At 41.5% G+C, this 17,745-nt stretch overlaps 1 protein-coding gene across 1 annotated transcript in view; it reads left to right on the top strand.

The window, feature by feature from the left end:
* Nucleotides 1–17,745, top strand: part of EGFLAM (EGF like, fibronectin type III and laminin G domains) — a 189,542-nt gene that overhangs the window by 81,451 nt on the left and 90,346 nt on the right. The window contains exon 6 of the mRNA XM_069555987.1: nt 884–1,019. Coding sequence (XP_069412088.1) covers nt 884–1,019 — 136 coding nt within the window. The remainder of the gene's footprint in view (nt 1–883; nt 1,020–17,745) is intronic.

The following is a 17,745-nucleotide window of genomic DNA, read 5'->3' as shown; positions in this document are numbered from 1 at the left end:
CGAAGCAACAGTGTAAAGCTGGCAGATGTGAAAGTCTGGATATGAAAATAGTAATAGCAGTGACCTTGGGGGGATAGAATCATCCTACGTCTTCACACATGAGAGCTTTTCCAGATGTCTTACCATCGGTATATATGCTGATGATGGGGGTGGGGGGAAGGGAGGAGGTCCACACACAGAAGAGTGGAAAGTAAGTGCCATTACATTAAGCATTTAATTTTCTTCATAAGTAAATATCAAGGGGCTTCCCTGATAGCTCAGTTGGTAAAGAATCCGCCTACAGTGTAGGAGACCCCAGTTCAATTCCTGGGTCGAGGAGATTTGCTGGAGCAGGGATAGGCTACCCACTCCAGTATTCTTGGGCTTCCCTTGTGGCCCAGCTGGTAAAGAAACTGCCTGCAATGCAGGAGACCTGGGTTCGATCCCTGGGTTGGGAAGATCCCCTGGAGAAGGGAAAGGCTACCCCTCTCCAGTATTCTGGCCTGGAGAATTCCATGGACTGTATAGTCCATGGGGTCGCAAAGAGTTGGACATGACTGAGCGGCTTTCACTTTCAAGTAAATATCAATTCCAACATACGCACAGAGGTCTTAAAGGGTACACAACACTGTATGTCCTGGGGTCAATAGTCTGCACATAATTTAATTTAGTTGGATTTCCAAGCAGGGGTGCTTGGAGAGGGAGGGAAGATCAGCTCTCATTGATACGAAATCCAGTGGAGATTCCAGTTATGATTTGGGGGTGTATGCTTATTTTGGTTTGGACTTTGAGAGGCTGTTCTGAACAGAGATGTTTAGGTTGTAGAAAGTACATGTTTTTTGGATACATGAAACCTCTCCAGCAGCAAAGACTACAGCCAACTCCAGTTTGCTGTCCTGCCTAGATTCCTGCCTGCCTCCAACAGCACCCCAGCAGCCGCATGTCATTGTGGTTTCTGATTCCGAGGTGGCCCTGTCTTGGAAACCTGGAGAAAGTGAAGGAAGCTCTCCTATTCAGTACTATTCTGTGGAATTCACCAGGTAAGTCTGTGTGTCACATTCAGAAGCCAAATGTATTGACTGCAGGTATTCCAAACACCATAGAAATCTCCATTGCATGTGTATTGAAGAGATGACAAAGGCTTGGAAACCTGACTTGAGCCCATAGCAGTCTCTAGCCTTCTTTGATGGTGGGTCATCTGGTAAACCTATCGGTACTCACCTCTTCCCCATTTCCCTGCCTCAGTCAGACTGTCCTAGGCTCGGAAAACTCCCGAGGTACCACTGCCAACAAGCTTTTCATGCTCACCACTGCATTTCAAGCTCAAAACGTAACTCCCTGGCTCTGAAATACTATGACTGAAGTGTATGTTTGATGGTGACTTTTCTCAAGGGAGAGGAAAAAAAAAAAAAAACACCTTTAAAAGCAAGTGCAGGGGATTGTTTTCTTTACATCCATACTGCTGTGGGGCAAGGTTCTTGGTTTGGTTTCAGCTTTTTTCTCTCATCTACTTCTCCAGCTCTCATACTCAGCTCATCAGAGAGTCGAGGAGTGATTAGAAGTTCTTCTAAGAACTTACAGGTGTAGAAACATGGCTTCTCAATGCTGCTATGTAATTTTAAGCAAAAACAAAAACCAGAACACCCCAACCAACCAAGGATCAAAAGCAATTCTCCATCTAGGACTCTTCCTTTGAGCTCTAGTTGTTGCTGAATTTTGAATGGAGCACCTAGCTGAGGAAAGCAGTTTGTGGAGTTGGTGTTCTCTACCTTAAAAGTGACAGGGTTTGTCTGAGGCCAGTTGCTTCATGGATTCATAAAGAGACTTGTTTAGCACCTCACTCCCAAGGCTTTCTGAAGCTGGGACAGAGGATTCTGCTGATTTGATTAGCTCTGCTTCCGTTTCTTGACTTCCTCGCCTATTTTTTGGTAGTAGAAAACAGATGTTTGTTTCTTCAGAGAAGTCCTGCACTGAGTCTCTTTAAGGCTTGAGTACAGAGCTCATTTCAGGAGGGACTTATTGAACTGCAAGTGGAAGGAGCTTGAAAGATGAGACCATAATGTACCGGTCCCTGTGACGGTCAAGCCCTGTGACAAACCTAAATTCGAGGAAGACGAACTCCGTGTCACATCAGCAGTCTGTCTCCCTCCATCTCTGTGCTGTGTTTCTCCCTTTATTGGCTTTATTTTCAGGCTCTTCCAACAGTGTGGCAAGACGGCCACCAGGCACTGAAAGCTTGCTGTCTACTAGCCTGGCTCCCTACTGGAGAAGACTGGGTCTTTCTCAGTGGACCCATTAGAGCCTTAGGATTTATTCTAGTTGGCCAAGCTCCGGGCCCAATCATAGTGGCCAAGGAGAAAAGTATCCTAATTAGTCAGGCACTTAAATTCTGAGTTCTGGAACTAAGGACTGGTGGGTCACTCAGATCTGAAGTATATGAATTGAGGGTTCCTTAAGGTTGCATCCTTAAAGGAAAATTGTGCAATTAATGGAAAAGGGAGGAACAGATGCTGGGAAAATTTAAAAATAAACAAAAGATGCTCTCAGCAGAGCTCCAGACCAATGCCCTTCACTGAAGATAATCTACAATCCTGCTGTTGAACAGATATGGTAGGCAAAGCCCGGAATGTGCCTGGAGTAGAAAGATTCTAAGCCTGGTTCAAATAGTAGTAAAACTGCAACAATAGAAGATCTTAAAACTTAGCTTTCTCATCTGTAAAACTTAGAGTGAAACTTATAATTTCTAATTTACTTGTCCAACACAAGCAAAGCAAAATGCAATACTTTCAAGTTTTGAAAAATGTGCAATGTTTTTCATAGTAGCCCAGCAGATCATCTCTGTAACTTCCAGCAAAGATGATGGCTATCATTTACTGTTAATTTTGTGGTAAAACCTGTGTTTTTTAAAAATTTAAGTCTGACATATTGGTAAAAGGTGAAAATTGCAGTTTCTTGACCTGTATGTGGACTTCCCAGGTGGTTTAGTGGTAAAGAATGTTTGATCCCTTGGTCGGGAAGATCCCCTGGAGAAGAAAATGGCAACCCACTCCAGTATTCTTGCCTGGGAAATCCCATGGACAGAGGAGCCTGGCGGGCTACAGCCCATGGGGTTGCAAAAGAGTTGAACATGACTTAGGGACTAAACAACAACAGCCTGTGCCAACAAATGAAAAGTAGAATATGGAGGATGGATTTAGAACGAGAACTGGAAGGCAGTGCTTGCTGCCTCTTCTGCCACCAGCAGGGGGCACTGTGTAAGTCACTTTGCCTCCTTCAGCCATACACAGTGGCATCTAAGGTTGAAGTCTCCAAAAGGAGAATGTTTTAAGAGGACTTTGGTAAAAATAGATTTATTTGGAAGAGGGAATGAGAAAGTCAGGAGGAGGATGGAGGACATATGACTTGTGTTAGAGAAGTCACTTCTACAGGCAATGAGGTGTCTAAAGGGTTCTGACTCCGTGGAGTTCTCTTTGGAGCACAGATTTCCTCTTGAATTTGCTTATCAAAAAGACAGGAGCCATTTTTCCCTGGTAAAACTTCCCACCCTTCCAGGCTTGGCTGGCCTGTGGATTAAGGCGGTAGGTCTAGGGATCGAAGGAGCAGTGGCATGAGCACGGTGTATGCTTTTTTCCTATGCTGGCCTCGAGAGGCAAGCTGGGCTCACAGGAAACTATATCGCAGCTGCTGCTGAATCAGAACAAGGGCAGGTGACACAGGCCGCAAGAGCATTGACTACGATGTCCTTATACGGGTGATAAATAAATAAATATGGGTGACAGCTTCTTCCCACCTTATAGTGCATCATGAAGAGGACCAAGTAAATTCACATACGAGAAAGGACTTTGTAGATGTCAAAAATCTAAACAGGTGTAAGGTGTATATGGGTGTTATGCACCTACGTTTAAAAATTATAATTCTTCTCCAACAAAAAATGCATCTTAACATTGAGGATGTTATTATCTCGAACAGTTGAGGGACTCAGGCTCCAAATTCTATGTATAAATATTTTAAAGGTATATACTGTTTTAACAAACTGTTAATTTTTTTTTTTAATGTTTATCTTAACAAGTATGTCTTTACAATGTCCTGGAAAGCTAGGTTCAAACTGAAGTGTTCCAAATGGAATATGGTGGAATGGGGAAAGCTAGCTTCTGGTTCCAGCTCCTAAACTAAGGATTCTGCTTCTGTTATCTCTTCTGAATATGTACTCTTAGTCAAGTTAGTTTATCTCAGAACCTCCATTTCCTCGTCTGTAATATTAAGCTAATGTGACCTTCATTGAGGAATTGTTGCTTATAGTCTTCAAAAAGTTTATTTATAGTAGACATTCTGTATCCGTTTCCTTTTCCTCATGCAACTATTTCCCCTTTACAAAGAAAGAAATTGGGACTCAGTTGCTTAAGTTGATTTGCCAAGGTAAAATGACAAAATGAAAATTAAACTTCAACTCTCCTGATTTCCAGCCCAGTGCTTTTTCTGCAAAGCCCCACATCCTCTTTGCGTGTGTGATCCACCTTTGGAGAGGTATGCATGGACTCAGCCCGCCTGGAGCCCTGCTGGTTGAGGAAATGGGAAGCCTAATCTTAGGCTGCTGTTTGCTGTTATTCCAGAAGGAAAGCTCTCGCATCTTGTTGTGCATTTAAAGTTTGGCTGCAAAATAAATCCCCACATTCATTTGTAAACATCTCAGACTCTATCCCATTTCAGTCGAGAGCCTGAGGATATGTGTTTAGAGAGAGCTTTCCTGGACTCTCAATCAGAAACTGCAGTTAGTGTGAGAGGGACTTTGGGGGTCTTCAGTTTTCTTTTTTCCCAGAGAGGTCTATTTAACGTTTAACATTGAGGATTTTTTGCCCAGATACCTCCTGTGTACAGAAACACCTGTGACAGGTCTCTATGTGAGCCAAAAAGTTTATTTTCTACCCAAGAGGCAGACTTTTGACAGCCCAAGGCTAAGAAATTGTAGAATCAGTGTATTGCCGGTGGTTATCCTCAGGTTTCACCTACCTGAATGTGAAGTTCTTGTCTGAGTTCTATCACTGGAAGATGAGATTCCAGTCCTCTGTCCTGGTAGGCGCTTATACATCAGTTGCTCTTCTTATTCAACAAGGATAATGATATCAAATGTTACAAAACAGACTAAAAAGTTTCTGAGGAAATATTTAATTGCCTAATAAAAGATTAACCTGAAAAACTATAGATGGGCCACTGACTGCTTTTCTGCTAGTTTTGTTCATATTTGGACACTTCAGGTATTTGTGATGCTCTGAAAGGGGGCTTCCCTGGTGGCTTGGAAACAGTAAAGAATCTGCCTGCAATGCAGGAGACTTGGGTTCAATCCCTGGGTCTGGAAGATCCCCTGGAGAAAGGGATGGCAATCCAGTATTCTTGCCTGGAGAATTCCATTTGGACATTTCATGTATTTGTGATGCTCTCTTAAGTTATGGGCTTTAGGACCAAGCAAAGTTTTGTTCTTCATCCAGCTTCTGTCTCCTGTAAATTGGAGGATACCTACACATGAGTACCTTAAACAGGCCATCTCAGTATCAGAGATGAAGTTTGGTTTCTGACGCAGGCAGGATGAAGCTTTCAGATGAGAGTGATCTTCATAATCTCTCCCAAGGTTGCCCTGGGGGCTCTTCATCAGCTTCCTTATTTACAGTAGATTTTAAATTTTTAATCAGTGTAGAAAATATTTGAAGAGGCAAATTCTAAGTAAGCCTGTAGGCTGTAACATATTTTGCAATGATTTTAAAACTTTTTCCTCCTGCTCTTCTAGAACAGAAAAATCATGCATTTGAGGTAGGAAAGGTATTTTGTTTCTAAAACGATACTGAAAATTTCTTTGTGGGCAGCAATCTTAGTGTTCATTAAAATATGAACCAAGCATAAATATAGCTACCTATGTTTTGAAATATTTTGGCTATAAATATCTGAGAAACTTTCCTCTTTCTGCCTAAGAATTTCCCTAGGGTAAGTGCTTTTCTCATAAGCAAAAAGTATATACTATGGTGGCAATGAAAATCCAAAGGCTTGGAAAAATAGTCCTTTGAAGTTTTAATTGAGGTAACATGTTCCATATATGCTATCTATCAAGTTGGTTAAAGGTGAAAATAGTTTTTATTTAACTTACCTATGCAGTAAGCCCCCTACATATGAACCAGTTCTGTTCTGAGAATGCGTTCGTAAATCCAGTTTTTTTCATGTCCAACAAAGTTAGCTTAGGTACCCAACTAACACAATTGGCTATATATTACTGTACTATAAGAGGTTTATAACATTTTTCACGAAAATAATATATACAAAACAAATAAAAATAGAGAAAACATTTTTAATCTTACAGTACAGTACCTTGAAAAGTATAGCAGTACCTGTTACATCACCACTGCTTTTGTGCTTGCTCCTGGACATCCTGAGCTTCAAACAAAGATTCTGTACTCCTGTATCCTATACAGTAGCGTACAGTAACATCCACAAAAACACAGCCACTTGCAGCGGATATATGCATGTGACACCAGACGTGTGAACTAACTTACATGATCGGCCATGTGAACACATGTTCACATTTTGAAAGTTCACAACTTGAAGGTTTGTATGCAGGAACTCACTATGTAGCTTTTTCTATAGGTGTAACCTGATTGGTTAAAATTGCTTCAGAGTTTTGCACTGTCCACTGTTAGAAAGGGCAGATTAAAACTCTTTTCAGTAATTTTCAATACAACTATTTTCAATAAAAAGGCCACTAAGGCTAATTTTGAGTGCATGTGAAAGCTCAGAACATTTCTGTGTGTTTTAGGGACATAGGTCAAGAAATGATCTCTAAATGTCAACCCAAGACAGGAATACTAATAGATATGAAAGAGAAGTGCTTCCTCTCTTTTCTCTTTCACACCTTTCTGCCTAAATAATTTCCTGGTCCCTTGCAGATGCCTTCCCTAATCAGACTTGCAAAATTCATCTTCATGCAGAGCTGCTTTTAAACTAATTGTAATGTCTACATATTGGTTTTACTTGAGAATCTCAAGGTCATGCACACCTGGGTGGGTTTTGAAAATTATTTTAAAAATTGATATTTTTGTCAAAAGTCATCATCTGTCTTTCCATCCCATCATCAACTTCCTCAGGCTATAAGTAGCAAGTGAATTTAATTAGCTTCTTCTTAGGCATTGACCCTGCAAAGACTGTTCCTGAAATGAAGATCAAGTTTGGGATTCAGAGTGGAAGCTGAACGGATTATGGATTTTCCTTGAATAGTTTTAAGGGATGATATGGTGTGGCTCATGGTCAAGGTCACTGTCTTTGAAGGTTAAGGAAGTGTTCCATTCAGAACTTAGTCTTACAGTCCAGTATTTGGTATCATCTCTCGGGTTCAAGTTTGTCCACATGTGGAATCAGAAGACACAGTTCTGAGCTGGCCTCTAATCTTGGGGACAGGTGGCTTGATTCCAGTTTTAAGCTTTCTTACATGTGAAATAAGGCTGAACAATTTGACTTCTAAAATCTGATGACTCTGATTTTCTGTCCTCATGATCCTGCCTCTTTGTCCAATGCTAGTCTCCACCATTTTTAAACCATAAGATTTTAGTTAGGTTACTTAACTTCTCCGTGCCTCAGATAGAAGAATGGAGATAATTTCCTTACCTCACAGAGTTGTTATGAGATTAAGTGAATTAATGCATACATAATACACAGAACAGCACTTGTTATATAGTAAGTGCTCAATCAGTGCAAACGATTCTTAGCAAGGCTTTTATGATAAGTCTTTTCTGTTTTCCTTTATAGCCGTGTTCTTTCTTGTCTAGAGGTCTCTATGCTTGCTATCCTCTGCCAGGATGGTGCTTCTGCTTCTTTACCTAGCTAACTAACTCCTGTTCATCCTTCAGTTCTCCTGCTTAAGTACCACTTCCTCTAGGAAGCCTTCCCTGAATCCCTGCCCCCACCTCAGACCAGGTGAGCTATACCTGCAACATTTACTAGCAACACTTAGCACACTTGTAGTTAATTACTTGTTCAGTGTCTGTCTTCCTTGCCAGGACATGCAGGTAACCTCTTGACTTGCTCCGCTCTATGGAATAAGATGCCTAGCATGGAGGAAACATACCACATGTCAAACAGGTGCTGGAGAACATTTGGACATAGGCAGTCCTGGGATTGAATCCAGAGACTGTCAACAACTAGCTGCCACCTTAGCAAGATCCTTAACCCTCTGAGCCTTGCTTCCCTTGGCTGTAAAGTAGGAATGACAGTAGTGGATACTTCAGGAGGCTTGTGAAGATAAATGGATGTCTACCTCCCAGGTGGTGCAGTGGTAAAAGTATCTGCTTGCCAATGAAGGAGATGCAGGTTCGATCCCTGGGTAGGGAAGATCCCCTGGAGAAGGAAATGGCAATCCACTCCAGTATTCTTGCCTGGAGAATTCCATGGACAGAGGAGCCTGGCAGGCTACAGTCCACGGGGTCACGAGTCAGACAAGCCTGAGTGACTGAGCACGCACAATATTTAGAAGAGTGGTTTGTGGAAGAATGTTTTAAAATGTCAATTCTTTTCTTTGCCCTGAGCCACATGGAGATGTACGGCCACACTAGTCACAGGAGATTCAGTGAATCCTTCAGCACTAATTTCCAAGGCCACAACAGTAACCAACATCCTTCCTTAACAACTATAGAAAAAAGAAGCAGACAAAACCCAAGCTGGATCTGCTGCTTGTCTCCTCTCCTTCCCCCCAATCCAAAGCTGTTCATTGCTTTTGTTTTCTCATCATAAAAGGGATAGCGGTATGTGGTAACACTTCAAATAATACCTAATGTATAAGACTAACTTGAAGGCTCCCATTGTGATTTTATTTCATATTGAACGATAACATGTATTTTGGAGACTTTATAACGGGCAAGTGAATTGCCAATTGCCAACTTGTTTCATAGTGTTTTACTAGAGTTTATAGCAATAACTGGGCAAATGTCTGTAACATTTAACAGTGATGTAGCTCTGTGTTGGTTTTCCTGCCCCGCAAAGTATAAACTTGATATATTTAAAGAATTGTCCTTACACAATTAATTAATTTTGGAGAGAACAGGAAACGACGACAAAAAACTCCCTTTCTTGTCACGAAAGCATTAAGAAAGTTGTGCTAATTATAACCTTCCTTGCTACCAGCAGTAGAAGTAGAAATAACAAGAATAGGCTTGTTCGGCTGTCAGCTACCATTTCATGTTAACAAGTGGTGGTTGGTGAAAAACTCCTTCTTTTTACCTTTAGTTTCCAAATTGAAAATCTCAGAACCACCTTCCAGAGTGGTGCCTAGTCCTAGAAATTCTGATAGCCATCAAGTTTCTCCACGCAGGCTCAAAAGGAAGGGCGATTCTGAATGTTTTTGCAGAAGTTTCACCTACAGTTCTACAAATTGATCGCTTAAAGCTTCAGTGCCTCCTACCGTGAGCTTTCCTGATGTAATCCCTGGTCAGATTGATGGGAAGTGACACAAATCGAATTCTTGCATACCAGCATTGGGAGTCATTTGTAAACTGCAAATGAAAGTGAGCTCTCTAGTTGCCCCACCAGGGACAAATTGCCAGCTGAGTTTATCATTACTCCATTCTATCCATCTGTTTGTCGTTTGGTTGGGTTGAACCAATTCATAAATGAAGAAAGCTGAAGGTCAAACAATACATCGTTTTTTTTTCCTTGACTGTGATTACTTAGCAGTTTTGGACTTCCTCTGCAGTTCATTTTAATGTAGAGCAAATCCTGCCTAAAACCAAGTCTATAAAGTTGAGAGAGACTTAGAGACTTTCCTGAGCATGAGGTTTTCTTTCACTCCTTTGTGTTCATTCTGGATAATGTATGGGATCTTAAAGCAGGATGCTTAACCTGCAGTCTGTGTGTCCCCAAAGGGTTCATGGATAGAAGGCCAGGGGTCCCTGAACTTTAGTTGGAGAAAAATTACATCCTTAGTTTTATCAGCTGAAATTTAATTTATTCAAATACAAATGTCGTCACCTGCAGTGGCATTAGCAATTCCTATGCCTTTGTCATCTTTAGGGATATGTTCTTATTCCATTACAATTGTTGCATATATCTCACAGTTCCATTTATGCATATTACTATGATGAAATTATTATAGTTAATGAATCCATTTCTAGGTATTATTTGCTGCATTAATGAAGAAGTATAATGATACATATATTGACTTATCATAATTTTATTCTTGTTTTGGTCATTGTTTCTAGTATATTTAATCTGGTATCGGTTTCCTTGGAATTCCTATGCATGTTATGCATTTAAAGATATTATTCTAAAAAGGGATTCCAGGCTTCTGCAGATGGTTGAAGTAGCTCAAAGAAGGTTGAAGACTGTTGTCTTAGACCAAGGGTTGGCAAACTGTTTCTCCAGGGCCAGGTAGTAAATATTTTGTGCTTTGGCAGCTGTATGGTCTTTGTCTCAGCTATTGAACTCTGCCTTTGTAGCAGGAACACAGCCATAGATAATACCTAAACAAATAGGTGTGGTTGTGCTTCAGTAAAACTTTATAAGAACTGACAGCCAGCTGAGGTTTGCCACCCTCTGGTTTAGGCATCCTGTTATTCCCCATGTCCAAGCCTGAAGATACTTCAGTTCAGTTCAGTTCATCCTTAATTGCACACATTCATCCAGACATGTACATAATTGAGTATCCTCCGTGGGCAAAGCATGTGCAAGAGATTTTGGGGTGAATTGGCTAGTACCTTTGCTTGGACAGTCCATGGGGAAGGCGGAGGAGCAGAGTCCAGAGTGGTGAGTGTGTGGGCCTAGGGGAACACAACTTTGACGTTTGACCCAGTTCTGAAGGAATCTGGGAAGGCTTCTTAAAGGAGCCAAGAAGGATACATCATTGATAATCAGGCACAAGGGGAGAGAGGAAGCAGCGTGGAACGGCTCAGGCTAGAAGAAACTACTCCAGTGGTGATTTGGAGGCAAAAAGTAAGTGCTCTTGGACTTGCTTCGAAGCCTGGAGCTCTGTGTGGTGAGAGAGAAGCTGGGTAGGTAAGTGAGGTTTGGAGCAGGAAAGGCTTTATAAAGGATCTCATGTTCATCCTGAAGGGAATAGGGAGCTATGGGAAGTGTCAAGCAGGAAAGGGACTGATAGAATTTGCATTTTGAAAGCTCATGCAGACATTCCAAGGATCACAGATGTGAATAAGACAGTAAGCATGTTAGTGAGCTGACAGCCTACTAGGGAAGACAGAAATATAACATTACATTAGAAGGTAATATATTCAGTGTAATGGTAGAGTCAGATTTAAGAGGTGAGAGAATCATTTCAGTTCTCTTTTGGAAAGGATACTTGGAAGGAATAACATGAAAGAAAATATTTTTAAGGAAGGAGCTTCCAAATAATCCAGGGTCCTCCAGTAAACATTAAATCATGGAATGCTAGGTCCCATATTGAGGGAAGGGGGACACATGTATCTTGGGTTGTACTGTAATTAGGCTTTTGGTCCACTCTTTCTCAGGCCCCGAAGAGTGGCCTTCACCGTCAAAGCCACTCTGGATGTTCTATGAATCCCCTAGGGGGCTGTTTTCTGCTCCAACAAATTCCACTCTCAAAAGAATTTTCTTAGCATTTAACTAAGCATTTTCTAAGTGTGACTTAGGATTTAACCATGCCTACTGCTGTTTCCTAGTTAATGTCTGTAACGTGCTTGAATGTCACTCCTCACCTCAGCTCAAACTTTCCAGAGAAGGGGTTCTCAACCCATGGACTCATTAGAAGGTAGAGAAATCAGTTGAAGGTGTCCTGACCAATAGTTTTTCGAAAGTAAAGTGGAACAGAAGAGAAAATATCAGAGGGCATCACACACAATAAAAGTAAGAATTATTTTGTGAAACGTGTTTCAGTTGTGTTTGCTTCACAATGTTCAGTGTGTCTTATTGTGGATCATTCAACAATGTTGAAAGGCAGCGCCGTGAAGAGCGCTGTATCTGGAGCATGCGTGCTGTACTGTGCTAAGTTTCTGCAGTTGTGTCCGACTCTGTGTGACCCTATTGACTGTCACCTGCCAGGCTCCTCTGTCCATTGGATTCTCCAGGCAAGAATACTGGAGGGGTTGTTGTGCCCTCCTCCAGGGATCACCCCTACCCAGGGATTGAACCCAGGTCTCTTACATCTTCTGCGTTGAAAGGCATGGTCTTTACCACTAGCACCACCTGGGAAGCCCTTAGTGGGAGTCTTACCAGCATTAAAAAAAGAGAGAAAGGAAAAGAAGAGAAAATAGTAAAGTGAATAACAGTAAGGATAAGTAATTTTTCTTAAAATTTTTCTTTCAGCTTTGTACTCACATATAAGTCATATAGTATGCATATATGAATAGGTATATTGGGTTGCTTTGCAAAAATGTATTTCTTACTGTGAGTTGAGGTCAGAGATGTTGAATGAAGTCCAACCTCTGACTGTGTTCAGAAAGTAGCTGGTTACATTTCTGATCGATCGTCACCCAACCTCTGCTTCAAGACAGCCACCAACTCAGAGCTCAGCCCTCTATGCTGTTGACTTCGTTGTCAACCATTCTTAATTGCTGTCGAGGGGTCTTCTTTATAAGGCACTGCCATTGGTCTCCTTTTGAGGAATTATTGGGTCTCCTATTCGGATACGAAAAACACTGAAGGCATTTTCACCATCTCCATTTGACCATCTTATCTCTTATCTAAAGACACTAGATATGTTCACTGTATTCTCTCTAACTCAAGCCAGACAATAACCAGTCCTTTGCACTCTGCCTCAGTGGAGATGGGTCTGGAGCACTTCTGCCAAGTGATCAACCTAGAAAGCCAGTTTTTCCCAGGATATGAACACTGGACCTTTTCAACAGCAGGTTGTCCAGAGAATTCATGTGGACTTTGTGATCAGTACCCCCTGCTTCCCCGTAGATCTTTGTCACACTGGGTTTTCTCTACCATATATCTGTGCCATTTGCTTTCTAAAAAAAACCCCGAATGTAAGATTTTACATTTATCATTTGAGGTGGCTTTGCCCTTTTGTTTCTGCACATGAGATCGTCTTGAATTTTTGTTTTGTCATGAATGTCTTATGAGGCCATATTCCAAGCAACTATTTACATTTCCTAAAGCTCTTCTTTTTCAGATAGTTGGTTAGTGTATAGAAACAGGACTGATCTTTGTATTTTTTTGTATCTTGCAACTTTACTGAATTTGTTCATTAGTTCTGGGTGAAGTGTTTAAGGTTTCCTTTGTATGATACCATGTCATCTGTAAACAGAGACAGTTTAGCTTCTTCCTTTCCAATTTGGATGGCTTTTATTTCTTTTCCTTGTGTAACTGCCCTGGTTAGAACTTCTAGTACTAATTTCATAGAAATGGTCAGGGTGGGCACCTTTGTTCAGCCTGTTACTAATCTTAGACGAAAACTGACGGCTGAGTATGACGTTAGCTGTGGGTTTGTCACGTATGGCCTTTATTGTTGTTTTAGTCACTGAGTCGTGTCTGACTCTGTGTGACCCTTTGGACGATAGCCCACCAGGCTCCTCTGTCCATGGGATTTCCCAGGCAAGAATAGTGGAGTAGGTTGCCAGGCCTTTCAGGGGATCTTCCCCACCCAGGGATTGAGCCTATATCTCCTGCATTGGCAGACGGATTCTTTACCACTGAGCCACTAGGGAATCCATGGCCCTTATTATATGGAGGTAAATTCCTTCTGTACATAACTTGTTGAGAGTTTTTACCATGAAGCATGTAGACTTTTGTCAAATGCTTTCTCTGCATTTATTTGTTCTGTTAATGTGGTGTATTAGTTCAGTTCAGTCGTTTCCGACTCTTTGAGACCCCATGAACCACAGCACGCCAGGCCTCCCTGTCCATCACCAAGTCCTGGAGTTTACCCAAACTCATGTCCATTGAGTGGGTGATGGCATCCAATCATCTCATCCTCTGTTGTCCCCATCTCCTCCTGCCTTCAATCTTTCCCAACATCAGGGTCTTTTCAAATGAGTCAGCCCTTTGCATTAGGTGGCCAAAATATTGGAGTTTCAGCTTCAACATCAGTCCTTCCAATGAACACCCAGGACTGATTTCCTTTAGGATGGACTGGTTGGATCTCCTTACAGTCCAAGGGACTCTCAAGAGTCTTCTCCAACACTACAGTTCAAAAGCATCAATTCTTCTGTGCTCAGCTTTGTTTATAGTCCAACTCTCACATCCATACATGACTACTGGAAAAACCATAACCTTGACTAGACAGACCTTTGTTGACAAAGTAATGTCTCCGCTTTTTAATATGTGGTGTATCAGACTTCCTGATTTGCTTACAACGAACCATTCTTTCATCCCAGGGATAAATTCCCCTCGATCACGTAAGATCGTTTTAATGTGCTATCAAATTTGGTTTGCTGCTATTTTTTTGTTCTGTTTCTGTGAAAATGGCATTGGAATTTTAATAGAGATTGCATTGAATGTGTCCCACTCCAGTATTCTTGCCTGGAGAATCCTGTGGGCAGAGGAGGCTGGTGGGCTGCTGTCCATGGGGTCGCACAGAGTCGGACACGACTGAAGCGACTTAGCACGCATACATGCATTGGAGAAGGAAATGGCAACCCACTGCAGTATTCTTGCCTGGAGAATCCCAGGAACAGAGGAGCCTGGTGGGCTACCATCTATGGGGTTGCACAGAGTAGGACACGACTGAAGCGACTTAGCAGCAGCAGCAGCAGCAGCAGCATTGAATGTGTAGATTACTTTTGATAATATAAACATTTTAACCATACTTACAAGGTATCATCTACAATTTCTACTTACATTATTTTCAAGTTTAAATTTTAGAGTCACTTGCAAAGTTACCTGATTGCAAAGTCTTCTGGAATTTTATAATCTTTTCACTGTTTTAAAGTTGTCTTGCTTTCACTTAGTTCAAAGGCAGTTGTATTTTAGTGGTTCAGCTTTACCAAGACTTTCAAAAGCATTAACATAGCTATCACCTATATTTTTTTACTCATATTCACTAGTTTATATAATATTGCATTAAATGACATAATTACAATAACAAACACAAAAGTCATAAATAAGTTTGGGAATAAACTCAATGGCTAGCTAGATTAATGGGAGCAAGCAAGATTCATTGGGTAACCTGACTGACAGGTAGACTGATAAAGAAAGCTTTGACTCTGTGTGATATGCAGAGAGGTGCCATTTCTTCACTTACTTACTTACTTACAGCTAATGTTTCTATATATTATACCCATCTTTCATATAGATTAATTGATCATTCATACTAGGGACCCATATTATTTATTGTCCTTGAATATCCCACAGTGTATTTTACATGTAGCTGGTGCTTAATTTATCCACACCATACATAGAACTAATGCTGCACCTAGAGATGTTCTAGTCCTTTTCAGTTATCAGAACCCAAATATATTTGAAATCTGGCTTAAATTCTTCCTAGTCTTGTATTGTTTCCCCAGGATGTCAGTTCGCATCGACCCGTTCAAAAATATAGCTCTCAAAACATGTGACTTGGCACTGGCTTCCTGCTGGTCCTTAAATGTATTATCTGCCAATTAGATTATAAAGTCTCTGAAAATGGAACTGTGTTTATAGTTCCTTAGAGCCTCCCAGAATATAGCTTCCTTGATGGATGCATGGCTGATAATCATTAATCACTTGCCAAGTGAGTAGTTCAAGGCAGCCACCCACTGGGTTTGATGATACCAAGAAAAATGATTGTCCACTAAGGGTGAACTTGGCAATAGTCAAGGTGGTCGAAATGCCAAAGAAAGGAAATAAAACAGAAATATATACCACCCTGTGGTTTTATGACCTTGGATAAATTATTTGCCTTCAGTATCCACACGGGGAGAATGAGAGACTGGACTAGACAGTGACTTCTAAAATTTGGGGGATCATGATTATACTTGAGAATCTGGTAAGAGGCTGAGGACCCTTTACTTAGGAAAGTGAAATGATGTTCACACATAGAATCTTGCGTGTAATTTTTGAGAATCCTTAGACACTGGGACCAAACAATCTCTCAGATTCCTAATAACCAGGCTGATGCTAACATTGCCAATGGCAGTGCTTCTTCCTACCCAAACAATGAGTGAGTCTTGATTACTTGAATCAGCTAACTGGGTTTTGAATAGTTGCTGTTGACAGACTTGTATCTGTTCTGTCTGACTTCTGCTGCCCAACCACCTTCCAAGGTTGTCCTACTGGCCTCCTGAGATACAGGATGCACAACCCAACCCTTCCCACTCTAAAGTGTCTAAGTGCCTGCTTTGCTCGTGGCTAGCCGTCTTTACCTGGGAAGGCAGCACTTGTCTTAGTCTACATCTTCCCCTCTAGCCTTTTCCTGGTTGGGGAAATTGGCAGGCTAAGGTTGCTATGGTGATTTGACTGGCAACTCTGTAGTTAGAAGACAATGATTTTACTTAGTGGAGAAAAGATAAAGCTATTATTTGAGGATGCACTAAGACAATGCTTTAGCCTGATTCTCTCTCTCCCAGCCTCACCTTTGCACTTTTGTATGCCAAGAGACTTTACAAACATTTAAATGCAAAACTCATGACAAAGTCAGAGGCAAATCGTTAACGGTTTTGAAGGCTATTTAATCTACACGAGCTTTCCTCTCAGTGTATACAGTGAGATGAAATGTTGATAATGTCAATCTCTTATTCACTGAAGATAGGACTTTCTTTCTTGCATTAAATGAACAAATCAAAATAGTCTCTTGCTGGGGGAGCTGGGAAACTGTTGAACAATGAAGATTGTTGCAGATATTTGCAGGTAGCCCTGGGTGGACAATGACACATTTTGAGAGCAGCTGCAGGTCCTTTCCTCTGTAAATGTCACAAGGGAAGCTTAGCAAAGGATAACAGGAGAGTTTTATCTAAAGATCATATCTTTCCTGACTTTACTGTTGGGCATCCCCTATGACTTTCCTCTGCGAAGTGATTTTGTTTTAATTTGAGTTTGTAAATGTGTTTCCTTCCAGTCACTAAGGTTTTCTCTTCAGTGACAGAGTTTGTTTACATGAGAAGTCCATCTTTAGGGAAAGGAAAGTCGAAAGAGAAATGAGCCCTGCTTCCTCCAGTGGCCATCCGCTGTGACCTCTGCTTCTCTAAACACGTGAATTCTTGTGAGATATGAGTCCTATGAACTCCTCATCAGCACAGTTACCCGCGGAAGCCCTTTACTGGGCTTTAGGACTTCATCTGTCTCTCATCAGTTCTTGCTAATGAAAAGCTAGGAGAGCGCACGTTAGAGAAATCCATGCACCGTCCGCGCATCTCCTTTCAGCAAACTGAGTGTTTATTTGCTCACCTGTTAAGTTGTTCATAAAGGACAGATGCCAGTCTTTTTGCTTCCTGCCTTCCTCTAAATGGGGCTTCCCAAGTGGTGCAGTGGTAAAGAATCTGCCTGCCAATGCAGGAGACACAGGAGATGAGTATTCCGATGCGGGTTCGATCCCTGGGTTGGGAAGATCCCCTGGAGAAGGAAATGGCAACCCACTCCAGCATTCTTGCCTGAAAAGTCCCATGGACAGAGGAGCCTGGTGGGCTACAGTCCATGGGGTCACAAAGAGTGGGACCCAGCTGAGCATGAGCATACACGCACATGCCCGCACGCACACACACATCCCTCTAGATATCTGTGAGCAGAAGTGTTTCACAATTGAAGAGCTGAGAAGCTGGTCAGGGAGCAAACTAAGATGGAGACTGACCCCTGCAACCACTATCACCCCAGTTTTTCATTCAGCATCAAAGATCTCAGTCTAATCTT

The sequence above is a fragment of the Ovis canadensis genome, chromosome 16 (assembly GCF_042477335.2).
Source record: "Ovis canadensis isolate MfBH-ARS-UI-01 breed Bighorn chromosome 16, ARS-UI_OviCan_v2, whole genome shotgun sequence".
Lineage (NCBI taxonomy): Eukaryota > Metazoa > Chordata > Mammalia > Artiodactyla > Bovidae > Ovis > Ovis canadensis.
The sequence above is the reverse complement of the archived record's forward strand: the minus strand, read 5'-3'. Positions and strand labels throughout refer to the sequence as shown.